General features: G+C 40.5%; 1 protein-coding gene across 3 annotated transcripts; it reads left to right on the forward strand.

The window, feature by feature from the left end:
* LOC101858229 (targeting protein for Xklp2) lies at nt 1-26,322 on the forward strand. 3 transcript variants are annotated; one of them, XM_005090275.3, is made up of 16 exons: nt 1-318; nt 4,949-4,987; nt 5,585-5,656; nt 7,830-7,893; nt 8,307-8,378; nt 10,720-11,380; nt 12,995-13,180; nt 16,070-16,238; nt 17,371-17,551; nt 18,053-18,272; nt 19,291-19,389; nt 21,153-21,329; nt 22,193-22,339; nt 23,278-23,392; nt 24,106-24,298; nt 26,129-26,322. In XM_005090275.3, exons 1-16 carry the CDS (start codon nt 228-230, stop codon nt 26,232-26,234), a joined length of 2,592 nt encoding a protein of 863 aa, XP_005090332.1. In that variant the 5' UTR covers nt 1-227; the 3' UTR covers nt 26,235-26,322. The 3 variants fall into 3 exon arrangements, with proteins under 3 accessions (XP_005090332.1, XP_005090333.1, XP_005090334.1); XM_005090276.3 differs by having other exon boundaries at nt 23,281-23,392; XM_005090277.3 differs by having other exon boundaries at nt 7,836-7,893.
* Nucleotides 26,323-26,737: the final 415 nt, after the last annotated feature.

Raw genomic sequence — 26,737 nt, forward strand, 5'->3', positions numbered from 1 at the left:
TGTGTGCCGGCAGATTGAAAATTTAGGCCAGGCCCTGCCAGTAGCCAGGCGCTGTTTTGAGGCGTTCGAGTCTGCAATCAATTCCACTTTCCTTGTTCGTATTTTAGGTGTTTCTTTTCAGCCCATCATCGGGAAAGATTTTGTATTTTTATGTTATTAAGAAAATAATTTTATAGGCCTATATCTGACGTACGTTGTTTTTTTTTTTATAACCTCCAGCCTGAGCTATGGATTTTGAATTCGATGCTCCACAGTTTTTTGACTTTGATAATCCCCATGTCTACGAGGAGGCATACAACGACACTTGGTTCGACAATCGTAAGTTTTAGATTTTTAACATAAAAAAGGTGAATTCTTACAGCAAATAGTCTAGATAGATCAAGATCTATAAAACTGCTCTCAGTCTCAACTGTATAATGTGTGTTTGTGTGTGTACAAATTCAAAAACTCGGCAGGCGTCAGCTGAACTTTACTGAGACTTCCTATGTTGTTGTAGGAAGTGGGGAAAGCCTCTAGAATCTCGAGGCCGAGGCGGGAGGAATCCCGTAACGAACGACTACTATGAAATAGGGTTGGGTACGTTAGGGTAACGGTTAAGGCTAGATCTAGGGTTAGGTCAGGGTTTGGGGTAGGGGTAGGGTTGGAAGGTCTCCTGCCTTTATTATTGTGTTTGTTGGTGGGGTGGTTGCTCGTTTCGCAAGTCCCAAAAGTACAGCTGATCCCCAATCCAATCAAACGCCAAAACCCATCACACCATATGTAGATTAGATCTAGATATCTAGACTAATCTAGATTAGATCTAAATTTCTCTATATCAAATAGCTTACAAACCAAACTTGCACAAAAAATCAAGGCGAACAAAAATTCAACAAAAGAAAACGGAGTGGTTATCCATACAAATTGTACGAAGTGCGCGGGTATCCATACCATAGTAGGCCTGCATGCCCACAGGCCTACTACCTACATGTTCTGTCTTAGTAGATCTAAAAATCTAGATCTAGATCTAGATCTAGATCTAGAATGATTTTAAGTGTGTACCATTTCAGATTTCAACAACCACGAGAAGTTAATAAAAAATCATTTTAAATCGCACTGGTCGGATTTCAAAAGTCTGAACAGTTCTTCTTGAACGGCGTCAATAGTTGGTGTCGCCACCTCATTTGACCAAACTTTTGGCACAGCGTCAAAGCATGGCCAGGACATGCCTTTGGAGAACTTGTTGCGGTAGGTTCTGCCACTCCTGTGACTGTACGAGGTAGCTCAAGAGTTGTTGAAGGTTTATGCAGGAGAGTGGTTGTCCCTTATCCACCGGTCAATGTGATCCCAAATGTTCTCTAGATCTACAGGGTTGAAACTCCGACTAAAAGCTGGCCAGTCCATACGGAGGACACCTTGCTGCAGCAGAAAGTCCCCCGCGATACGTACTCGATGTGACGTGGTGTTGTCATCCTGCAGAGAGGAACAGCAAGGGGTTGTAGGATTTCTTCCCTGTACCGTACCTTGCTGCGTTTAAACAGCCCTGTATATTGTACTGGGGGGTCCTGTGGTGAGCTGAGAAGCCTCCACACACCAGAACGGGCCCTTGGCAGCAGATTGAATCTGGATTTGTCCGAGAAGACTGCCTGGTCCCACTGACGTTGTGTCCACTGTGAATGGCGAGCAGACCACGCCCAACGAGCTGCTTTGTGGGGTGGCGTGTGTCTTGGGCGCCTGGAAGGGACTTGAGAAGCGAACTTGGCTCTACGGAGATGGTTCTTCACCTCGCTCACGTGGACATTGTCACCCGTAACTGTAACTGGCCCCCGATGCGGTTTGTAGTGGTGGTTCGTGACATCACAGCCTGTCTGACGATGAACCGGTCGATGCTGTCGCTGGTCAAACATGGCACCCTTCTGGTCGCTCGCCGTCGTTCTTGTAGCCTTCATATATGACTGAACGGGAGACCCCAAGTCAACATGCAATGAGTCGGAACGTGGTGGAGGCAACGAGCGTCGTTGGGCCATCTTGTTATAATGAAACATGGCTGAAAAACGCTGGCTTATAAAGGGTTGCATGCATGTGAGCGATATTCACAGCCAAGACATCTGTTAAGCACGTGCCAAGCAATATAATAACGAAGTAGCTAGCCGTACTTAAGTAGGGCTAGACTGCCAGTCTAGCCATACTTAGTTCTAGGTTTGGCCCTATCGGCTCAAGTCTGTTAAGTACACAGGTCTCATTAGATCTAGATCTAGTAATTATTCAGGTTCAAATACATGCAAGTCAGTAAGGCACCTTTTGGTTTTGTCTAAAATACAAATACTTTAGGCATTGCAAACTAAAAATTTCATTTACAATTCAGCCATCAATATTAAGTACGGCTAGCCTGACAGTCTACCCGTACTTAAGTACGGCTAGACAAGAAGTCTAGCCGTGCTTAGTCTAGCCGTACTTATCTTAGGTCCTATTAACATTAGAAAACAGGTTTAAAATACATGCACAGTCATTAAGGCACCTGGTTTCGTCTCAAATACTTTAGGTACTGCACACTAAAAATGTAGGCCTATTTTTGGTAAATGGTCAGTCTAGCCATCATATTAAAAATAAGTATGGCTAGCCTCTTCCATATAATAATATCAAGCAGGGGAGGGGGGAAATTCCGTTAAGGCAGGTTCGACTGCAGTACTTTATGCTTGGTTGGGTTTAAGCGGGGCAAGGAAAGGCCCGAACTTGGATACAGCGGGAGGGATTCTTGAGTGAATTGTATCTGGGGGAAAGGGGTTGAGCTGTAAGTAGGCTCCAAAAAGGCAGTCAGCGGTGCGACGTTGTGGTTGGCCAGTCCAGTGATGTAAAAGGGGGGGGGGGAGCAGTTGCCATGCACCTAGCTCAAGGGGCCCCCGAAACTAAGTACCCGGTTACTGTGTACATAGATACTGATGCTATGTGCCTGCTTACCGTGTACATAGTCACTCCCTTACATTGTATAGGATTAAATTTAAAATTGCTGGGGCGTGTGGTGACAAATCACTAACCAACTCGGTCCTTTCAAAAGTGCCTTCAAAATCAATCATATGTCAATAGAGATGGGACTAGGCCTATAGATAGGTCTACTAGATCTAGATCTAGCAATGTCATGCACAGTCCATTTTGTATACAAACCTTTTTTGTCACATGATAATGTGCCGCATTTGTGATTGTCAGTGGCTCCACTGACACTACCACTGCTCTTCTCCTTCTTTGCCCTTTCCTATCCTTCGATATAGCCTTTACCTTAGCCTATATTAGTCCTTTAGGTTTCATCCCTCAGTCTCTGTACATACTGTAACTCTGTAAGTTGTTTAAACTGTATATATATATAAGCATTCTACATTGGTGAGGTTTTCCTCATTGTCCCTTCTTGTGAAAGCACCATCACCTGCTGATCATCCTCATCCAGGTGAGACAGACAGAGAAGTGAGGCAGCAGCTGTGATGGTGCGGAGTACAGATGATGGTGTTGAGGGTCTACTTGATGTTGAAGAATGGTCCCAAAATGTCCTTTCCTTCTTTTCTGAACCCCCATTCTGACAAATCGAGCAGTTTGCTAACTTGCCCTCTAATACTGGTGACAGCGTAGTTGATCTAGATCTAGCCATATGTGAGCGTTGATTGGAATTTTATTGATCATTTAACCCACCTCAGGTCACAGTTGAGACTTTTTGTCAACTCCAAATTGTTTCCAGCTTGGTATGCTGTCATCTGTTGCATCATCACAGCATTGTAGGCACCAGTCATTGTTGACTGGTGGGCTTGATGCATTCATTTTCTTTCGTGTGGGTACTTTTTACACTGGGGGCAAAACGATAGTTTTTGTTACATGAAGCTACAGCGAGCACCTAGCACACCTCTGTGATTGCCCCAAATATAGATGACATATTTCTGCTATCTATTTTTCGTTGTCTGCGGGGTTTCCCCCCAAGACTCTTTTAGGTTTCCCTTGCCGGTAACTGTGTACTAGGTCTTGCTAAGTTGGGTTTTTTTTTTCTTTTGGTATTAATTTGTGCTATCTTTTATAATATAAACACTCTCAGCGATTCTCGTTCCATAAATTTACCCTCTCCTCAAAATTGCCCACACGCACGCGCACACACAGCCCAAGCAGTCGGCGATGAAACCTAGTGGCGTAGCCCACCTTGCACTAATATAATGGGGCGCCAGTTACGGTGAGATCTGGTCAGCTGGCGAGAGAAGCATTTGGGAAGCCCTGGAAGACGACAAAAATAAATGGTGGAAATACGTCATCTGTGTTTGGGCCAATCATAGGTGTGCTAGGTGCTCCCTGTAACTTCATGTTTTTGTTGCATTCTGGTTCGGTTCCCATCTGGAGTCATGATAAAAAGCAAGAAAATTGTAAGCCTTGACCTTGCTATAGCATTAAACTGCATTTGGTGATGCTGAAAGGTGCATCTTAGGGTAGGGTTTTGTTGGGAGGTTGCAAAAATCTGAAATTGTCAAAATTTGGGCGTAACCATTTAAATCACGTTTCCGTGTAATTATCTGTTATCTTGTGTTTGTGGAAATGCGACCCGACATATTACGTTTTTAAAACCACTTGTTTCGTTTCAAACTGATCAGTAAGTCATTACCCAGACGAAGAATTCATTTATCTTTGACTGTCCAGTCAAACTAAAGGCTTGTTAGCTCGTACTTTTTTGTATTCGGCCCATACCATAATACATAACTTCGCATCGGACGGTGGTACCGTCCAGCCATGGTTACGGACCTAGACTGCCGGATGCTGCCATCGTCCAGACATGGTTAGGTGGATTGCTTGTGGCAACGATGATATGACTTCTCTGGCAAATGCCTTCCCTTCTCCCTTTTTCCCTGTGCCTCCATTACCGTTCCCATATTTCTTAAAAGTATTGCATCCGGTGTTGGAGAAAAAAACTTATGAAATTACCAGCCTTTCATATTTTATAATTTCCCAGGCATGGAGGATGACATTCCTTGTGACGCCGATCAAAAAGGTGAGTACAGCTATCCCATTTTAAATGAATTAGTTATAAATTATTTAATGACCAAATACAGATCTATGTTCTTTAAATTTTAATTTCATAGATTTAAAACTAAAACTTAGCAAATTGAAATAGAGACATAATGTGGTTTAAGAGTTGAACTCCTTTTTTTTCTTCATATATTTCATGGATGTGAATGTTAAAATAATCTTAAATTAACGGATGTACAATTTTAGACTTTAAAAATTGTTACTGCTTCTATTTTTTTCAAAGGTTGTTCCTCTCTTATTTATTAAGTTATAAATATGTATATTATTTTTTTGTTTACTGCGTTTCCTACTAAATAGACTCTGATTCATTTTTCCATCTGCTTATATCTTTTCCATCTGCTTATATTTATTAAATTATAATATTAGTGAGGTGTTGGCTTATTCTTAATTCATAACAATACAATGGGACTTTTCTAGAGTCTTCTGGATAATATTTTTTTGAAATAATAAAAGTATGAGTTTATATTTGTGTTATGACTAGTTAGTAACAGTTGCTTCAGTGTTTAAATGATTTAGTTGTTGAATGAAAGTTGCCTTTTTTTCATCTATTTCGAAATAGATGGAATGGCCAGAAAAGCTGGGAATGGAATTCCTGCGAAACCTCAAAGAGTCAGAGTACCGAAGTCAATGGGTAAATATTACTGTGATTTTTATAGAGATGAGAGATATGACCTTGTAAAAAGTCTCGGGCTTTTTGTGATTGCTGTGGAAACAATTAAAAAATACAGATTCTTGCCTTAGTAATTGTTCCATCATTCACTATTTGAATCCGAACAGTGAGTTAGTGATTATTCTTCTTTCTGTTTAGGCCTGTATTGTCAGTGTTACAAAGGTCTTGGTAGCTGGCTGTCAGCAGTTTTTTACTTTATTGTACAGGTTCAGAATGACTGAATGCTTTTTCAATACTTTTAACAACTTTGGAGCAACATGTGATATGACATGTAAAACTTATGTTTTTAAAATGCCTTAGTCCTGTATCGTGTATAATGTATACCATTACCAGGTTCACACTTTGCTTTAATGCAAGTTTTTAATACTACAATTTTCGAAACAAAGGGTGCTTGTGTAACTTGGCGTTTTTAGTTCTGCCAACGTATGGCACGGTATGGTGAAAACTGATGAATGGCCCCTTGTATGCAGGGAGACAACTTTTTCAGGAGAAGCATAAATGTTTTCACTAACTCTTCTATTATTTACTATTTAGCTATAATTTAGCACAGAGATCTGATCAAACTGTTCATAAACCTTTTTCAAAAGTTTGCATCGTTTAGGTTAAAAATAAACAAAGTTATTTGACATTTTTGTCATTCTCCCTTACACTGCATGATGGCAGGTTAGCCGTGTAATGTATGCAAAAATGACTACGGTTACCATTTTGCGCTCTCCCTTACACTCATGAATTGTTATGGCTATGGGCGGGGGCAATAGTTTGGTGGTGGATGTGACTCAGTCAACAGTTATGACTGTACAGGTTACTGTGAATAGAAATAAGAAGAACACGGACTAGTCAACAAGTTACTGGTCTTTGTTATTACAGAATTATTATTGATTCTTATCATTTTCCTTCTGCGTTGGTTCACAGGCTGTTCCTATGCTTTACAGCCATTATCGTACACTTGTAACCAGTCCCATCTTCTGTACCTCATCTTTAACCACTTGTTTTCCGTGTACATGTATATATATCCCATTTTATCTGGACTAACTCTGTAACTGTAAGCGTGCTACATTTTCCTTCATCTCCAGGTTAAAGTCTTCAAAGTCAATGTCCAAATGTGTTATTCAGGCACACGATTTGTATAATAGCTTGATTTAAAACTTTCATTCAGTATCAAAGTTTGTTCTCTGTGAAATTTATTTTTTGTATTCTCTTCAGAAGTGAGTTTAAAATACTTTTATTTTCGCTGATTGCAAAATGCTTCCAGCACGACCAAAGGGATCCATGTGTTTATTAAATGATGTCAATACTGTCAGATCGTTGTAGCCAAAGTCAAATTTTCATATCTAAAAAATGCAGCAGTCTGTCAAAGACTATCACAAATGCTCGGGAGAGGTAGAGTGTGATGCTCTGTACAGCACCGATCATTTTTAACAAAGGCCCCAGTTGATAGGGAAACAATGAATTGTTTCATACTACCTAGACAAGACAAGGACAGTTTTAGTCTGCAGTTATATAAATTGATCGAACAAAGAAATTGTAAAGCAAGTCTGTTGCCACAATACGTCCACTTTTTAAATTTGACAAAGAAATTAACTCTCATAATGTTGTGTTGTTATTTGTCATGTAATTCTTCAATGATGTCTGCCAGTGACAGTTTGCTAGACTGGACTGTAAACTGATATGACATCAATAAATTTCTTGCGCAATACTTTTTTTTGTCAGTGTAAAGGAAAACGATGGCCTCTCAATTACTCAACAGCAGATTAAAATATGACAAAAATAAAGGCACAGAATTGAATACTATGAGATATATGGAATTCTTTTTAAATGGAAAATTTCTGACCATTTGTCGTTTTTTCCTTTTGACTAAATTTGACAGCAGAGTTGTTTGTGATTATATGTGCACTTTTATCCCGCCTCTCCGCCGTTTTGTTAAGAGGTGAGAATAATGTGGGCTAAGTCTGTCAAATTCATAGGCTTGAAATAAAGTATTGATAAATATCAGTAGATTCCAATGAGACTTAAAAAGTAAAAATGTTTGAAATGGTTTACGGCAATATTCCAAGTCCAATGTTAATAGGAATAAATATTGACATTTCTTATGATTTATGAGAGGCTTGCTGTACTTATGTTGTTTTTTGTCTAGGTACAGCTGCTCCCCAAAGTGACAGTGCCGTAAAGATGGAAACCTCGGCAGCCAGACCTGCAGGGTAATTATAGATTTATATCGAGTCTTTATTTGAATGTGGGTTCTGTACATGTGGGAAACAATTTGCACTGTTTCACACACTTACACATTATCCATGATTTGGGTGTCATGTGTGACTGATTTGACTGCTTCTGCATCAATAAGTGTGATCTTTTCTCTAAATCACTTTTGTAACTCAGATAAAAACGTGTTCAGTGAGACCCTATTTATCACATTCAGTTTGATTCTTAAAATAAATGTTTGAAAAATGTGTGCTTGTACTTCAAGTAAACTTTGTATAATAAAGCATTTTAGTTAGATGATCATTGTTGCATGTTTTTTGTTTTGTTTTGTTAGAGTGGAGCATGTGATGATTTTTTTAAAGCCACTATTTTATAATTGAATGTCTATTGTCTTGTTACTTCCTTTTTCAAGGGATTCATCTTCACAAATGAAGCCACGCAGAGTTCCTGTATGTGACAAGCCTGCTCCACAAAAGACTGAGAGGTAATATTTGCTTTACCCAAATGGGATTTTTTCCCTTTGTTACGTATAATGCAGCAGTGTTCTTTCTTTCTTTTACCTTTTTAAGAACATTTTCGTACAATTGTTTTGGTAAAAGTGTAGTACCACTTCCTATGTCCTCGTGCACCTTGATACTCAGAGCCCGCTGTTTCCTTCTTATGTAAACAGGGTTCGTACTGGTCCGGGAAGAATGGAAAACTCTTGGAATTTTGTTTTTATTTTCTAAGACATGGAAAACTCTTAGAATTTTGGGAAGTTGGCCAAATTCTTGAAAAAGTCTGGGAAAAACAGATTTTTAACTTGGTCTATTGTAAAAATATTTCCTCGAAGTTAAGAAAGCCTCGTCTTTACGCATTCTGAATTTTTAAAATACCGCACCGGAACGAATTATCTTCTGAAATGACACGTTAATTGTCTTGGAAGAAAGAAATCTGGGCTTGAAAATTTGGAAAAGTCTTGCAAAAAAAAATCTCCAGTTCAGTATGAACAGTGTGTAAAACATGGCTGTGGCCTCTATGGTGACCAATGATGGTGACCAATGATGTTGCACACTGGATCAAGCTCTTCTAAACTGAGGGGGGAGGGGGGTTGTACTTTTACTTACTCTCGACTGGTTCATATAATGTCTAGGGGCTCTCGTGGCCTAGAGGTTAAGGTGTTGGCCTCTCTCATTCAAAGGTCCCGGGTAGCGACCGAAAAATTTTCTTCTCTACAATTGTCTCCTTTCACCTCCTTTCCTGCTCTCTAGCAATGTTCTGTCGTCTACTTTCGTCTCTTCTTTCTGCCTCCACCCCCTCCTCTGGGCTCCTGACTCTTTCTGCGGCCTTTCTACTGCTAATCCATGGCTCCTTCTTACTGCTGTCTTTCAGCCACACCCCTGATCTTCTAGCCTTCTCGGACAAGGGCGAAAAACCTCGGAGGGCTCTTGTGCAAGTTGCGCTCGTTAAAGATTCCTTGGGGGTCTAAAATCGATAAGAGTAGGCTTCGGCCACCACCTGGGCAAAATTCAAAATTTCCTACCAACTGAAAACTTTTAATGTGTCCCCTGTGCCAATATGACCTAATGCAGTTGCGAGCGCCGTAAAACACTTACCAAAAAAGAAAACAAAATTAATGTCCCTTTTTGATTACCTTCTTTGCCTTGTGCTGGCTCGTCAACAAAATTAAATTACTTGTTTCTTTCTTTGTTCTTTTAAATACTTTTCATTTTCCTGTTGATTGATTACAACTTTGTTTGCCAATAGTATGATGGTTTCAATGGAATATATTTTAACCACTAAAACAGGTTTGTCTGTATTAGGGTATGTACAAAAAGAACACTTGCTTGTGATAAAGCGCTTTCTTGTCGTTGAAGTGTATATACTGAAGTGTTGCTTGCAACTGGTATAGACACCAGAACTTGGGTCATTTGGCCCCACAGCGGATTCGAGTGAAAGAAGCGAACTATTGTTGTTAAATAGTGTTTGTAGAAAATTATCCTAGGAAAACTCTAAAGAATGGGCTTTCTTGAGATGAATAAAAGGAGGCAAATGGAAGGTGAATATCATCAGTTGTTTCCTTTGCTTAAAAGGCGCCCTTCTCGTTTTTAGTCCAACATGAAAATGAGCCAAGAGACATTCAAGTATATCTTAGGAAAAAATCGAACCAAAGATAACGGAGAACTGGCGCAACATTGTGGTTTGCGTGGTCTTTCCTTCTTTTGTCCCAAATTGCAGGATTTTAAAACATGGCTGTGATATCTAAAGGTGAGCACAGAGGGGTGGCCGATTTATGCCACTTAATCACTGTGAACCGCAAGTTATAAGAATCAATCTAAACAATTTTTACAACCGCACAGAGACCCGGTCTACTCTCTGCGCCTATCCGTGGGATTGGTGGCGACTTATTTTATGGGAAGGAAAATTTGATTCCTACTCACAGAAAGCCACTGCTCGATGCGAAGCAGTTACCCGTCAGTGAGCCATCACCGGATGTGACATAGGGCTGGACTAGGGACTTTTTAACTGACTATTATCTCAAGGAAACACTGTAGACAGAATTTGATTAGGTTTTTTAAATCAGCGACACAAATTCTACTGACCATGAGAGCAGAATTTGAGTTTGTGGAGTGATAAATATTTTTTTTAAACCACAGATTTCTAGGTACTGTTCTTGGGCCTATTCAATATTCAAAAGTATGTGTTGCGTTCGATAACCATGTCACAAAGATATGATATGGTGCAATGTCATTGATGCACTTAAAATGAAGGACACCTATCTTGTCCTTGTTTTTAACTAATAAAGCAAACAAACAAGTGAAATAAAAATTGTCTTTCTCTTTCAGAACCCCACATCCATCCCCTAAGAAAAAGCAGAGGTTGTCTGAAGAAGAAGGGAAGAACTTGGTTGAGGCAAAGGTCGAAGCTGAAGACCAAGCCCTTGTTGTGGAGATGAGTTCACCTGCTGCCAACACACGGTCACGAAAAAGGACTTCTGCAGAGAGTAACAGCAGTCCCAGTGCATCTTCTCACTCCGAGATGGAGCCCGCGTCTTCTCCTGTTCAGCAGCCTGCTAGATCTCCAGTGACGAGACAGCAGTTCAAATCTCCTGTAGCAGCGAAGCTTTCCAAGTCCCCCACAAAAGGATTACGTTCTCCCAGGAAAGCTGTCAAATCACCTTACAAAGCTCCCAGGTCTCCCAGGAAACCACCCAAATCTCCGTACAAAGCCCACAAATCTCCCAGGAAAGTTCTCAACTCCCCTTACAGAACCCACCGATCTGGAAGTTCAACCTTAAATCTTCCCAAGTGTGCCAGCACTGGTAAACTGCACAGGTCAAACTCGAAATCTGAAAAGAGAACTTTCACTGCCGAGTCCAGACGACCAGGCATGGATATGAAAACAAGGTCAACTCTGAATTTGAAAGGAAAAACATCGGAGGAAATAGAACTGGAGAGAATAGCTACTATGCAGAAAGAATTGGCAAAAACACGCCAACAAGCACAGGTAACATTTTGTCATACACAATCATAGTATAATATATATTAAAGTTGAAATAAGTCTCTCTCATTTTAAAAACAATTTTAGTTGTCAGATTTACCTCTTTTGTTATAATGCTTGTAACATAATATGTGAGGCATCGTGGTGGAATCAGGCGCTTGTCACAATAATGAAATCAAAGAAACTGGCCTATTTCTGGCTGTTGGGCAATTTTTTCAAAATTTCAGATAATTTATTTTTTGGTTCAACATCTTTTATGCCCATTTAAAAAACACATTTTGGTGTGGATTTTACTTAAAAACATTGATTAGAGGCAGAAAAATTGAAAATATGCAGTTTTCAAGGACACTCAAGCTTTGGAAGTAACCAAACTTTGGCTGCCATTTTCTCACAAATTATGCCCCAGGCACCAGGTGGTGATCCCACTCCCTTCATCACATATCTGGATTTCTATTCATAATAGATGTAATTTTTTCTGCGAAAGACAAATGTACAAGCCAATATGATGCCAGTAACTCAGTGTGCCCAAAAATTAACGAGTGCCTGATTCCCTGTGTCGTGACACATTTTTAATTATTATAAATGAATTACACCAGCTCTGCTCATCATAGTTGTGGGTTTGGTTATGATTTATTTTCAAAGAAGTGGGCTTACATTTGATATGTAGTGGTTTGCCCTTCATGTTGTATTCACTACAAAAGAAGTGCATTCGATTGCGGAGTGAGAAGAGCTTTTTATGTGTCTTTACTGGAATGTTGTTTCTCCTACTTTTGGTTAAAGCTATTCGCTTGCCAAACAATCTAAACTGAATTGTGTTAATGGGTGTGTGGAACAGGGGGGCCAAATATCATCGCGTTGCCTGATATGTTAGGGGGCCAGATGTTGACTTTTGAAATGAGACTGATTCTGTATCCAGTAGTGAGTAGTGTGTATCATTTCATATTATTTAGAAAAAATATATAACATTCTATTGTTTTCTTCTTTATTTACATCCCCATTTGTGTCTAAATGGCTTTCCTGTGACAGTTGTCATTTTATGTCATTGTCGTGCTTCTGTAATCTGGATAGCATGATTAGCATTTATGGTTAGGTGCTTCCCCATTGCACGCTGAAGACTATGAGTTTGGTTGGGATTTTCATCTCTCTCAGCTTGGAGTGGCCCTGTCCCTAATGATCTAAATTGTTGAAGGCGGGGTAAAACATTTGCAGTTAATCTGGGTGGAGCATTGTTACAAGGACATTGACTGGTCCAGCTTCTTAATTTTTTTCTCAGTTACTCTGTCAGTCTTACTGTTTCCCAGCATGGCTATTATTGTGTTGGTGTCCCTCTCTGTACTCCCAAAATAGTTGGTCTATAAATGAATGAAGACATAAAATTAGCTCATTTTGGCAACAGATGGTCTTGTTTCTGTTCCATCTCTCATTTTTGTCTTCCTGTCTTGATTTGCCTGAGTACGGTTCTAGCTGACCACCATAAATGGCGATATGATTGTCTTGAATCAAAACTCATGTTGGCGTTTTATGTCCTTGGGTGTTATTACTTGTGATAAGAAGCTCATGTGGGCCAAATTTGTTGTGGAATCTATGTCTTTATATCATGAAAATTGATTTTTACTTCAGGATTCTTACAAGAAAGCCATGAAGGCTGGAGGCTATATACCTGTTCGATCTACCCAGTGTGCAACTTTGCCACAAGGATTCCACTTTAAAACTGATGGAAGGTTAAAGAATCCCCAGGCTTCTGGAAAGGATTTGAAAGTGAAAGATTTTACAAAATGTTTGCGGGAAGCTTTACCTCAGGGCCAGGTGAGTTTTATTAGTGTGAAAGGTATTTAATTTAATTAGAGCCTTAGAAGTGAAGGTGGGTGCTCTGGTGTGGTTTGCTCCTACTTTCCTATTCTATCAAACATCTATTGTCCTTATCTCTCCTTCTATTTGTATATATATATATTAACACCTCTGTCTTACATTCGGCACTTGTATGACCTAATTGTTGCAAGTGCCATAAATCTCCTACTAAAAAGAAATTAGAAGTGAAGCATCAGTTTTGTAAACTTAAAAGCCAAACCTGTTTTTTTTCGTAAATTTTAATTTTATGTACTTTATGGTGGGTCTTGGTGTACGGTCCGATAGTTTGGGGAACTGGGAGAGAGGTATAATGTTATATTATGTGAAAGTGTGGTGTAGACCATTTTGCACGTGATGAGCAGACATGGGAGTCTGTTAAACCTGACAAGTCGATTTGGACTGCTGATGACAGGGGAGTGGGTGGTTGGCGGATGCTTTGGTGTGGTTTGCCAGGATCTCAGACTTACGCGAATTTCCGGGGTTCGCGGTTCGGAGAAAGTCCGGGGCTGAGATCAGCGGCCGCGGAATTGCTGAGCATCGCGCGGTCATGTTTCCGTCTCGCTTCGCGTCTGCACGGGTTTCATAATTATCTTCTCCGAGAAAAAATGCGAAAATTTGGAGAACATAATAATAGAGCGATGTATGCCAGTTTGGCACTAACCGCCCACCTTTACTTCCTGTTCATAACTACTAAAGTTTCCCAAGTGCAAGAAGTAACATCAGATTCAAATGAGAAAGATGGAGGAGGTGATACTAGATATAGATCTAGCTCGAGTCAACCCAAGCCAGTGCCTATGATTCCGCTATCAGACAGGGTAGCCTCAATGGAAGCCATGATTCTCTCTGTAATGGCTCAGCATTCAATTCCTCTGACATTTGCTCCTGTGCTTGTGGATGTAGCTAAAGCCTGCAGTACAGACCCACAGGCCCTGGCTTCCGTGCAATTAAGAGCATCTGCTGCTGCATACAAAATTAAATTTGGCCTTTCTAAGACAGTGAAATAGAAACTTGTGCTTGATCTACAGGTCTCCCCTTTAAAGTGCATTATTGTGTTTTTGTTTTGTGCCATTGTCTGTATACCTTGTTTTGTTTGTTTACATGGATCCTTTCAGTGCTCGTTTTCTTGCTCTTCCTTTTGCAATGTTTGTAGGCCTACTTGTGCACTTTGTTGCGTCTATCGCGATCCTCCGACAAAGTTCAGGGGTTGGGGAAATTTTTCACTGGGAACCCTGGTTTGCTCCTTCTTTCCTATCAAACATCTATCGTCCTTATCTCTCCTTTTTTTGTGTATGTTACTCTCTTGTAACCCCTCTATTCTTCAGCACTTATGTGACTTTATTATGTTGCAAGTGCCGTAAAACTCTTACTAAAACTAAAATGACGGGGGAGGAAAGGGATTTATTTAAGTATTTTACACTTTGTATTTATCATGATGTACTCACTACCATAAAGAATTTGAACAATTGAGTGTCTCATTTTTCGGGAGACTTTATAATTTGGTGGCAATAAAGTGGGTGGAGGTTTAAGTATGGTCCCTCATTTCAAACCGCTTGACCTAGTGTGCAGCATCCAGAGTAACTGAGTGTCAATTTGGGTCATAGTTCTGTCTCACAGGAACTGGAAAGCGTAAGCTGTGATTGTCTCCATGAGTGAAGACAATTGGGCCGTACTATACTTTTTACCGTGAAATGATCTCCCGCTGTGGTGATATAGAATAAGGTTTGCTTTGTTGGGCTGTAATTGAGAAAATGGGGGGGTTTAAGCCAATTTTCTTTTTGCTTTGCAGTATTTACTTTTTATTCTGAGTCTGAGGGAATTGCGGGTGGATGGAGGGTGCTATTGGCAGGCTCTACTTTCTTTTTTCCCCACTGTTGTTTTTGTCTTTCAGTCTGTCTTACTTATTAAAGTCCTCTTCCTTAATATGCTTATAAATCTTTTTCAAGCTCCAAGGCACTTTTCTTGAATTCTTGAATTGGTCTTGATTATTGTCAGTCCTTTGTGGCTCAGTTTTTGGTTTAGATTTTTTTTCCTTCAACATCTGTCTTTCTTGTTATTACCCTGCAGTGACTTTTATATTGTGTCAGTGCTTCTATGTCCTAGTCAATTGTCTTTTTGGACTTTTTTTTAAAGCTGTAATCACCACTGATGTAAGAACATCTGATTGGCTTCAAATGTGTCATGGCGCGGTAAAATCAGGCGCTCGTCAGTTTTGGGGCATGTAGAGTTATTCATATCATCTTAAAGCTTGTTCATTTGTCTTTCATTTTGCCAAAAAAAAGCACCTTTAACTTGAATATAAGTTGAGATATTTGCCCTTGCTGGTGGTGGGGTCACCTGGTATAAGAGGTAAAATCTAGCGAGAAAATGGCTCCCAAAGTTTTGGTGACTTCCAAAGCTTGAAAATCTTCGGAAACTGGAAATTAACGTTTTTCGTGCCTAATGAAAGCTTGAAAATCCTTGGAAACTGGAAATTAACGTTTTTCGTGCCTAATGAAAGTTTTTCGGTAGCACCAACGCAGAAATGTGTTTTTGAAAGGACATAAAAGGTGTTGATCCAAAAATAGAAAATTGGAGAAAAAATTGCTCGAAGCCCACAAAAATGGCGTTTTCTTTGTTTTCATTGTTGTTACGAACGCCTGATTTCACTATGCTGCCTCACAAATGGTTTATGGGTGTGCTTGGTTGAAAGATAGGTCTTCTTGTCTTTCTCTCTGTTGCTTCACTGTGTTGATGTGTTTTGATTTATTATTTTAAAACGCAAAAAGTATGATTGGGTTTTTTTTCATCCCCCTCCCCGTGAGTGGAAATTTAGGGTTTTACAAAGTTCTACCGTACATCATTCCACAGCATCTTCCATCAAAACCTCAAGTTCGAGGATTGACGAAGCCTCAGCCTTTCAAGCTTTCTTCTGCAAAAAGTACAAATGCACTTCACAGCAATAAGTATGAGTCAGATGCTGAGAAACTTATTGCCTTTCAAAGGCGCACGCCGGAGAGATTCAGAACGCAGCCTCATGGTAAGTCAGTACTTGTTTTAGAATTGTTTCTGAAGTACAGTTGGGCAAAGATAACATATGAACATGCGAAGTTGGAATTATTCCTCAACTGAATTGCTATATTTCCTTTGTATTGGCAACACTGTTTTCCACCAGTATGGATTTGTCAAACAGCTCGTATTGAAAAACGTGGTCAAATTGTTTCGTTACGGTGGTCTCATTCAATTTTCCCTGTGTGCATGATGGAAAAGAATGCACCCATTGCTATCTAGAGTATCAGATTACATGAGCCCACCAGATCTGCCCCCACAGAGTGATACACTTACTGCTGGTGTTGAGATGCATCATGACACTTTACATTTAGGCTAGTTACAGTATGTAGGGCACTAAGACTCCCTTGAGTCTAGTCATCTGATGATGGGTGGAGGGGGTGTGATCGAAAACAGTGTGGGGTGGCACTGGGTCATATGTGGTGTGTGATTCACGCTTATGTGAATGTGTGTGTGTGTGTGTGTGTGTGTGTATTTGTTCGGATGTGCTGGTGTGGATTGGGAAGGGATTACACCAGAGGGGTGGGTGGCGTTTTCTGACGAGAGTTGTTACATCGTCTTGATTGTTGATCAGATGTGAAAGAGCAATTTTATTATTGCCTAAGGCTCATCAGCAACACTTTACCTTTCTCTAGTTTTCACTACGGACGAGGGACACTCTCTATCCATCCTTCTGTCCTTATATTGATATAAGGTACTCTTCATGATGGCATAGTAATCTTTTCATCATCTGATATTGAAAACAAGTGTCAGATTTTAGTAGAAGTGGGTGATCCATGTTTCTAAAAAAAAATCGAGGTAGCACATATTGGCTCTAGAGCTTTTGAAAAAAAATTGCATGGACCTGAAGAAGTGTTAATGTCACAATGTGTAATATTAAATCCATGGTGCCGGTGGTTGGAGGGTGCCATTGGACTGGTAGGTTCCCCTTCATTATGTTGCCTCTCTTGTTTTTCATTTTGTCTATCTTGCTTTTTCCTAGCCCACATTTCTCATTTTTGTATGAATGTTTCTCTTCACACTCTGACATACTCAAAGCCCATGGTGTCCATGATGAATGGCTGTCTGTACTACTTTTTTGTGGACTTTTTTGCTTTGTGCAGGTGCCAAGCAGCGGTCGAGGTCTGTATCTAAGTTAACAGAAGGTTCCAGAGGTGTGAGATCCCCATCCCCTGGCCTGACAATAGCTAAGACACCCAATTTGACGACCAGGGGACGCTCAAGGCCAGTTCATACTATGTCCAGGGAGGAAAAAGAGCGACTGGAGTTTGAAGAGCACCAGAAGTAAGCTATTTGAAAATATATTGAGAGTTGCATGGTCACTGCCTTTAATATTCAACTGGGGTACTAAGAACGTGTGAATGTTGAAAGCCAGACTCGACTTTTTGTCTTTGACTATTGATGCTTTGAAAAAGGTAGTTGGGAGAGTTTAGTTTATATCACCATTTTGTTTTAGATATGTAGGTTTAGATTTGGGATTTTGATATTCTAGTGGGAAAGCATGAGATAGATTTTTGTACCTACCCTTTTTTTTTAGGTTGACTTGCAGTGTACGCTTCTCAGGAAGTTGAGTTTGTTTCAGAATGCTCTCAGGTCTGCTGGGGTAATAGTATAGATTGTAAAGCGCATAGAGCTTGCTGTTGAGCAGCAGTTTGCACTACACAAATGCTATCCTTTATTATTATTATTATAAATCTTGGATATATTTTAAAATCTAAAAAAAAAAAAATTGGAAAAAAAACCTGAAACTTGTAAGCTGACATAAATTGTTTTATCATCTCCCAGACAACAATTTAAGGCACATCCCGTGAATCATAGAATCCTGGCAAAGCCAGTCATAGGTGCGCCTAAGGCAGCACCTAAGCCCCTGACCGTGACGGAAGAGTTCAACCTCCACCATAAGAGAGCGGTTAGCGTAGAAGACCTACGGTCGAAAACTGAAAGTGGAGAGAAGTTTGAGTTCCATGCGAAACCGGTCAATCCGAAAATACTTCAAGGCCCTGTGGTAAGTAAGGCGTGTTTCTTCATTTGGTGGTCTTTTGTAAACTTCTTCGCCTTGATCAAGTGCCAAATCCTGATATATATAGACATATGTGACAATGGTTTGTCTCTCAGTGTGTTGCATAGATGCTCTAAAAAACAACTTATGTTATCCTGTTCATTTCCTGCCACCCATCTGTTTAAGTTTTCTGACAGTTATTATTGGCCTTCTACATTTTCAATGAGAGCAAGATGTTCAAAACCTTTATACTGTTCCAATGTTCTTGGAACTACGTTTGTCTCTTCCTAATTGTTTTAATGAAAATCTGACTTTGTTTCTTTCGGGTGTCTTCAGATACTTCATAAACAGATCCCTATATTCTGATCCTTTTCTGGCCCTCTGCATTTACTCTTGTCATTTATCTTTTTTTTTCTGTTTCATTGACAATATGACACTATTGATTTACAGTGCTAATTTTCAGTAATTTGATAATGATCAGTTTTAAACTTCTGATAAATAACTGATAGGTACCCGTGGTGGTTCCTCCTTGGCTGTCCCTCTTTTATTTCTGTCTGTCTTTCTTTTTCCCGGCTCCAGTTGACCGATGTTCTTTACTCGAAATATTTTACAATTTACAGTTTACATTCATTTGATGAGAAAGTACATTTAATTCTGCATGTAATGTGTAAAAGACACCTCATTCTGTAGGAAAAACTTTTTAAAATGAGGGCCGTTCTTGTGCATTCTACAAATTCTCGGTTTTTGCCCTCTTTCCTATCGAACATCTATTGTCGTAATCTCTCCTCCTTGTTTTTTGTTTGTTACTCTCTTTCAACACCTCTAATCTTCGACACTTATATGACCTAATTGTATTGCTAGTGCCGTAAAATCTTCCTTTTTAAACTAATACTTAAACCAGTAGCAAATTACTTACTTTTTTTCTCTAGATTATAAACTCAGAAGTTTATTGAATGATTGTGTTGCGTTGCTACACTTGAGTGATAATCATTAATGAATTCTGCCTCGTTTTCCTTTTCCTCAGGGTGTTAAACCCGTGGAACCCTTGCCCCCCACAGTTCCGCAGTCTCCAGCGTTTGCCCTCAAGAACCGAGTGAGAATACCCGTAGAAGTTCCTCAGGTGGTATGTACTCTTAAATTTCTAGAATGCGCGAATTGTAATTGTAAATCTTTTATGGCCCCGTCGACCTAGAATAATTCATTTAGGTATTTGAGATGGTTTTTCATGTTTAAAGCTGTATTCACACCATTTGATCATTTACGCTTTGGGCTGTTTTGACCCTGCCTGTCCAGGTCGAGCCAGGCTGAGTGGGATACAACCTCCCAGTAGACAGACAGGGGTACTCGATGAAACCTTCTCATGTGAGAAATGGACTTTCATCTCCGGCATACTAGGGCGAAGTATCTTACCATTACAAGAATTACACCACTGACACTGGTCCTGTATAGTCTAAATGTTGAAAGTTCTTGCTCCATTTATTATTTTTTGTTTCTGTACTTTTGCCGTGGTTCTACGTTTTCCTCAGTGTCTCTACTTTTATCATACTATTATTATTCGCAACATTATAATGTACTCAGAATCCCTCCGTATTTTTAGGGGTGTAGATTTTAGTCACGATTCCAACGGGTGATTGGAGCGTGTCTCTGTTAGATTGTATTTTATCCCATCTGGTATTTCTGTCTTGTCTGTGTTATTCTTTCCCTGCACGAAATGAGTTGTTTTGGGTGGGTGGTTGGGGGGTGCTCTAATGTGGTTTGCTCCTTCTTTCCTATCAAACATCTATGGTCCTTATCTCCCCTCCTTCTATTTTGTGTTTGTTACTCTCTTGTAGCGCCTCAATCTTCGGCACTTATTTGACCTTATTGTGTTGCAAGTGCTATAAAACACTTACTGAAACAAGTTGTTATGGATGTACTTAATGGCTGTCATTTAGAAAGTGATTGCGTCATTCTAAGCAAGGCATAGTTCACAAAAGATGACAGTTGGCATGTAGATGCACTTATAAATATTTGCTCAAACAGTTCCAATTCTTGTTTTGAAAGTGGTTTGTGGTTTGCCAAGTTATATCTCGTCACTGAGTTGTGCCAAAATTCTGTTTGCCTTTTATTTTGTTTAGTGGTAAAGTCAAAGCAAAAATACGCTGTCCCCCTTAGGCGGTGCTACTGACAGAAGTGTCTTTAGCCCCATTCCGAAAGGGGGACATTAACCTTGTTCTTATGCACATTAGAATGGTAGTTGTAAATGGGCTGATTCATCAATGTCATGCTCATAACTGTGGCTGAACTGCAACAGGAAACTTGCTGCTTTTTCTTTCCTAATCCTTACTATTGTAATTTTTCCTCTACTTCTTTTATATGTTTGTCACACTCTGGTGACCCACTATTTTCGGGGTGCCTTGATAGTCGAAGCAGACTTTGTGCTGTTGAAGCTGTAGAGGTGAGCAGAGTAAGTCTGATTCCCTCTAAGGACTTCTCTGTTAACATCCACCCCTTGACGCTCATATGACCGTATGCAGTTGCGAGCGCCGTAAAGTCTCTCCTAAAAAACAAAAACCAAGTTATATCTCGTCACTGCGCCAGCAGAATGGCATAACTCTTGTGCCAAAATGCAGCTAGCCTTTCATTTTGTTTAGTGGTAAACTCAAAACAAATGTGATGGCTGTCACAAAAGAAACATGCATGGTGAGTTTTACCATTATTAGATGATAAATAAATAGTCTAGTTAAATTATACAGCTTTTTCCATTTATCTCAAAAGTAGCAAAAATGAGATGTGCCATTTTGCTACCTCAGTGACAATCTTCTGGAAATGATTTATAATTCTGACGATGTGTTTTGTCTTTACTCAAAAAAGACAAAGTAATTCACATAGGGATATTTCTCACAGGAGGAGACAAAGGCCAATATGAAGGCAAACCCTGTCCCACACCCGGGCATTCCGTTCCGGCCTCGTCTAGAACACCACCATACAGTGCCGGAGCCATTCAGTGTGGAGGAGAGGAGCAAGCAGATGTTGACGCGAAGGGAGCTCAAAATACAGCAGGTCCTGGAAGAGGAGAGACGAGTGAGTCTATCAAAGCTCTTGTTTACATAAAATAATGTCTGATTGTAATTGTAAATATTTTACGTAATCTCCTATCTCCACATCAACTCATTCAAGCAAAACCTGAGATCTTCGTAGGGCAACTGGTCATCATCATGAAGTGCCAGATCTGAAACAGATATCGCTGTTCATAGTTCTCCACCTATTTCTCTCTAGCTGGTATGCTGTGAAGAGGTTATCTGCTGTGAACCTAATCTTCATGTAAAAGTCTGCTTTGCTTCTATTTACTCTCTCAACAAAGACCTCCACTCTGTTCTATCAGCTGTTCTCCTTGTCTAGGTTGTGCCAGTCCGCTGTCTGATATCATCTTGCAATCTTTCTTTCTGTTCTTCTTCTTGATAATTTTCCTGTTCTTAGTCTGCATTCAGTGCATCTTTTTATGCGTCTGTTATGTCACTCTACCAATGTGACCAGCCCATTTCCACTTTTGTTGGGAGTATTTTGAGCGTAAATCAGGTGATATCTGCCTCTCGCTCCTGTTTTCTCTCATATTTTTGTAAGCATTTTGATCTCGTATTCTTATACTCAGCATCTTTCTATCCATTGCTCTGTGTTGTTCAGCACTTCTTATCTTTCAAAGCAACCCAAAACTGCATGTCCCACGGGGCGGTGCCACTGACTGAAGTGTCTTTAGGCCATTCCCGAAGGGGCGAAATTAACCCTAACCGTTCTTATTTTTTCTAACCTAGCACTAAATGACCATTACTGTGTCAATGTGCTTCTCTTTGCTCAAACGATCAAACATCTAGTTACTGTGCTTTCCAATCACACATGAGTGCTCCGATGTTTATGTTGCAATGGTCATCTGTTGCTTTGTTTCCCAGGCCCGAGAGTTCCATGCCCAAGGCTTCCCCAATGACAAACCCGACACGCTACCCCCCAAGCAGGAGCGAGGCATAACCTTGATGGAGCCCTTCCAACTTTCTGCAGACCACAGGGGTCAGAGATACAAGGAGGAGTTCTTTGCAAAGGTTACTTGATATCCCTTTGTTGTAACATTTAGAATATACGGTCGAACCTGCCCTGACGGCCACCTCTATAAGACGGCCACCTGTACAAACGGACACTTTCCATTTCCCCCCTTGCGTTTTTTCTATATAATTTAACTGTGTAAAACGGGCACCTGTCCAACGCGGCCGTGGCCACCATATTTTAATACACAACCCCTATCACACTATTTCCGGGGGCCTTGATAGTCGATGCAGACTTTGTGCTGTTGAAGCTAGAGAGGTGAGCAGAGTGAGTCTGATTCCCTGTAAGGACTTTTCTGTTGACGTCCTCCCCTTGGCACTCATATAACCTTATGCAGTTGTGAGAGCTGTAAAACCTTGCGAAAACAAAAAAAACTCCAAATCTTCTGGGGTCTGGAGGCTTGATTTTTTCCCCCCAAGCTCTTATTTCTTAGGAGTTTGAAAGTTATTTTTGTTCATGGAGCGATTGGCTGGTCTGCAACAAACAAAAGCTGACTTGGAACTTTTTACCTCACTTGGGCCTCCTTCCCATGTATTTATGGGTCGTGTTATATCGGTCAATATCTTGTGTTTTTTTCGGGGTTTTTTAGGTACAAACTACAGGAAGCTGCATGCCAGCAGTTAGCACTTTGCCATCATCTTTTGGGGTAAATCCAAAGAAATTGGGAGGTACACATAGCTGATCGACGAGATGAGGCAGCAAAGTGTTAACCTACTTGTTTCATTTCGTTAAAAGTTTGTTATAGTTATACACTATACTTTTTACGCTGTTCCTAGTTGTTAGGTGAAAAATAGCTCAAGTTCAAGTGAGTTAAAGAGAAATAAGGTCTACTCTGTAAAATGTGAGAAAAATAATGAACTCTAAATAATGCATGTTGCTTGTGTTTGATTCTCGGCCATGCCTATGGTTTCTTTCTTTGCATGCCCGTGACCTCAAGCAGGTTGAAGAGGAGGAACGTCAAGCTAAGGAAGCTGCCCAATTCAAAGCCAGGCCTAACCATGTGATACACCAAGAGCCATTCCTGCCTCAAAGGTCCAAAAAGCCGCTTACAGGTGAGTGAGTCTTTCACACCAATATGATATGGTGGTTGTTGTATTTTTTTCTCCTTCTTTAACACTGAATGAACATAATATTCTCTACTTTCTATCATGAACAAATAGATTTATAAATCTGATAATTTTTGTCTTAACCCTATCCATACGCCCTGGGGTCATTTTGTTCCCCTGGGGTTATATTCTTCACATTTTAAGACATTTCTAGTGCGAAGATCTCTTTGAAACTTTCAGTATTTCTCAAAAAATCATTTTGACAGACTGCTATGCAAAGCGTACGGATCGGATTAACGAGTAAATTTCCTCTTTGGAAATTGGGGACACAGGGTTCCCCACGTCGAATGGACACGGCGTACAGATAGGGTTAATTATTCATTTTAATTTATGGATTGACCAAGTGTAGGTCCTGCTTGTCCTGTTTCTTTGTGTTTTTTCTGTTTGTCAGCTGTCCACTTTTCCCTGTACCAAATGGCTCTTTTGTGGATGTGCTGCTCTTTACTATTTTGGGAATTGTAAGGAGTCCTCGATTTTTCTCTTTTGATGTTACTTGTATTGGCTTGAATAGGGGGAGGGCTACTGGAAGGTCCTGCTTCTGTTCTTTCCCTGTATTGTAGTTGTTTGTCTGCCTTAATTTTTCGCAGCATTAAACTACTATTATTGTGTTGTTCTTTTCGTAACGCTAACATAGGTTTGAATATTTTGTTCGTCGACAGAAGTCAGTGACTTTGCTCTCAACACGGACATCCGGGCCAGCCAGAGAGAAGCCTTTGACCAGCAGATAAAAGCGCGGGAGGCAGAACTGGAGGGCTTGAAGAGACAAAGAGAAGAACGTATTGAGAGAGAAGAAATGGAGGCCATGGCCAAAATGCGACAGGCTGCGGTCCACAAGGCCTCAGGAATCAAAAAGTAATTTTTTTCTCGGATTTATGTGCCTTAAAAAAAAATGAATTGCTTTGGTCAGCTAAGCTTTCTCTCAGTTGTTTCTGTCAGTCTTCCTTTTTCAAGGTTCTCCACAAACCTTTCAAAGGTTTTTCTTTTTTCTTTCTTTTCTTTTTTTAAAAAATTGTGTTTTTTGTTATTTGAGGGTTGCGCCTCTTAGTTTAAAAAAAAAAAAAGAGATATATATATAGACTCATACAAGTGGGTGTTGGAGAGCACCTTTGCCTGGTCCTGCTTTTTGTCTTCCAGAACGAAATGACGGATGTTGTGTTGATGTGCTTATCTTTACTCTTTAAACTTAAAGTAGGCCTACCTGTCATTCGGGTGTATCTTTAGCTCAACTGGTATCACACTGGGCTGTGGAACAAGAGAACTTGGGTAGCCAGAAAAATTTCAAAGACTCGCCGTCTATTTGGCTCAGTTTTGCTGAAAGTGGAAGTTGAATCAGAGGTCTTGTTTCTTTACTAACTTCAAGGAGTGTCAAGCCCATACAAGCGGGGGGAGATGCTGCTGCGCCACCTTTGGAGGTCCTTCATTTCTTTACCTCTGATGATTGTGTCTGTCTGTCTTGCTTTTTCCCAGCACTAAATAATTGCTATGTATTGATGTGCCTCTCTTTGTTCAAACAAAACTATCGGAGGTGGATGTCAATTTGGAAGTCACACCTCTTACATAACTTAAGTATCAAACCCACACAAATGGGCTCATTTTCTTTTCTTTCCGGGGGGCTCTCGTGGCCTAGAGGTTAAGGTGTTGGCCTCTCATTCGAAGGTCCCAGGTTCGAATCCGGGTAGCGACCGAAAAATTTTCTTCTCTAAAATTGTCTCCTTTCACCTCCTTTCCTGCTCTCTAGCAATGTTCTGTTGTCTGCTTTCATTTCCACTTTCTGCCCCCACCCCCTCACCTCCTTTGCCCCCTCCTCTGGGCTCCTGACTCTTTCTGCAGCCTTTCTACTGCTACTCCTTGGCTCCTCCTTACTGCTGTCTTTCTACCACTCCCCTGATCTTCTGGTAGGAAAGATCTACACCTAGCCTTCTCGGAAAAGGGCGAAAAATCTCGGAGGGCCCGTGTGCAAGTTGCGCATGTTTAAAGATCCCTTGGTGGTCTAAGAGTAGGCTTTGGCCGCCACCCGGGCAAAATTCAAAATTTCCTACCAACTGAAAATTTTAGGTGTGTCCCGCGCGCTCATATGACCTATGCAGTTGCGAGCGCCGTAAAACACTTTACAAAAACATAACTTTTCTTTCCTTGATGGTTTAATTTTTTTTTAAAGGATTGATGCCCATTGATCAATTGAATGGTCATTTCAGATCAGTCAGGGTGGGTAAGAGCACTCCTTATGCACACTTTATCAGCTGACCTCTGCTTTGCTGCTTCAAATTTGGCCTTGAAGTCCATTGGGACCTATTGTATTCTGCGACAAACACTCAAAAAAGAAAGAACATTTTTTAAATGATGTAACCTCTAAACCCTGATTTAACTAACCCCTGTAGTGAGTGGAAGCATTGTTTGCTGCGATTTTGACAAACCAGACCTGATCCTGATCCAAAGAATCAAGCGTGCTTGATTTTAGAGGATTTGATCAAAAAGTGTCAAAATGGTAGCTTGTGCCCCTCCGTGAAGGAAAATCTGGCCACCTCGGCTGTATTTTATCAAACCATATCAAATTACTCAAGTAAGGATTTGGTAAGGGTAAGATATTCTGCAGCATGCACTGGGCTTTGATAAATTTCAAGGTGTGAGAAGGCATTGAACCCGCTCAATAATCAATAACCCATTTTATTTCTGTGGCCACAGGTACAAGTCGGTGATTGTCAAGCCCAGCGAGAAGCCCTTGACCGCGGCTCAGTCTCCGTGCTTCTCACAGCGTGTCAGGACCAGGCATAATGTCAGTGACCTCTGATGACCTTTGACCAGATGTGCACTGGCTGTTTTTTGGGTTTTTTTGGAGGGGGGCGAATTTTGTGTTTGTATGATAATAATGATAATGATTGTGTACTTTGTTGGGGGGGGGGTTTTTGGGGGGGGGGGGGGGGGGGGTTGGCACTGCTGTTCCAGGATGATTAGTGTCTGTGGTGTAAAAGTTACGGTCTTTGCCATGGCTAGTTGTAGAAGACCTGAATTTGATTTTCCTTGAGGGAGGAGCAGTTTTTCTTTTAATAAAATATCTCAGTCTACCCTCTGGGACCTTGTCTCCCCTCTCAGCTCGGATTGGCCCGGCATGGCAGAGTCAAAGCCACTGGCTCACTGAATGATGTGAAAGGTATTGATGGGGATGAAAAACGTTTACAATTTTGTGTTCATATTCTAGATTATGAGTCAGATCATTAGCTTGGGAGTCCCAATTCAAATGTATTTCATGTCGGACCAACAACCTGTGTGTTCTTTTTTAATCACTGTCTTTGT

This window comes from Aplysia californica, unplaced genomic scaffold (genome assembly GCF_000002075.1).
Source record: "Aplysia californica isolate F4 #8 unplaced genomic scaffold, AplCal3.0 scaffold00015, whole genome shotgun sequence".
NCBI classification, from domain to species: domain Eukaryota; kingdom Metazoa; phylum Mollusca; class Gastropoda; order Aplysiida; family Aplysiidae; genus Aplysia; species Aplysia californica.

What these genes read in the sequence shown, in the direction of transcription:
- LOC101858229 (XM_005090275.3), top strand. Translation starts at nt 228, where the DNA reads ATGGATTTTGAATTCGATGCTCCACAGTTTTTTGACTTTGATAATCCC. An exon ending in CGACACTTGGTTCGACAATC is followed by an intron (nt 319 to 4,948) that starts GTAAGTTTTAGA and finishes ATAATTTCCCAG; the next exon opens with GCATGGAGGATGACATTCCT. An exon ending in CCGTAGAAGTTCCTCAGGTG is followed by an intron (nt 19,390 to 21,152) that starts GTATGTACTCTT and finishes TATTTCTCACAG; the next exon opens with GAGGAGACAAAGGCCAATAT.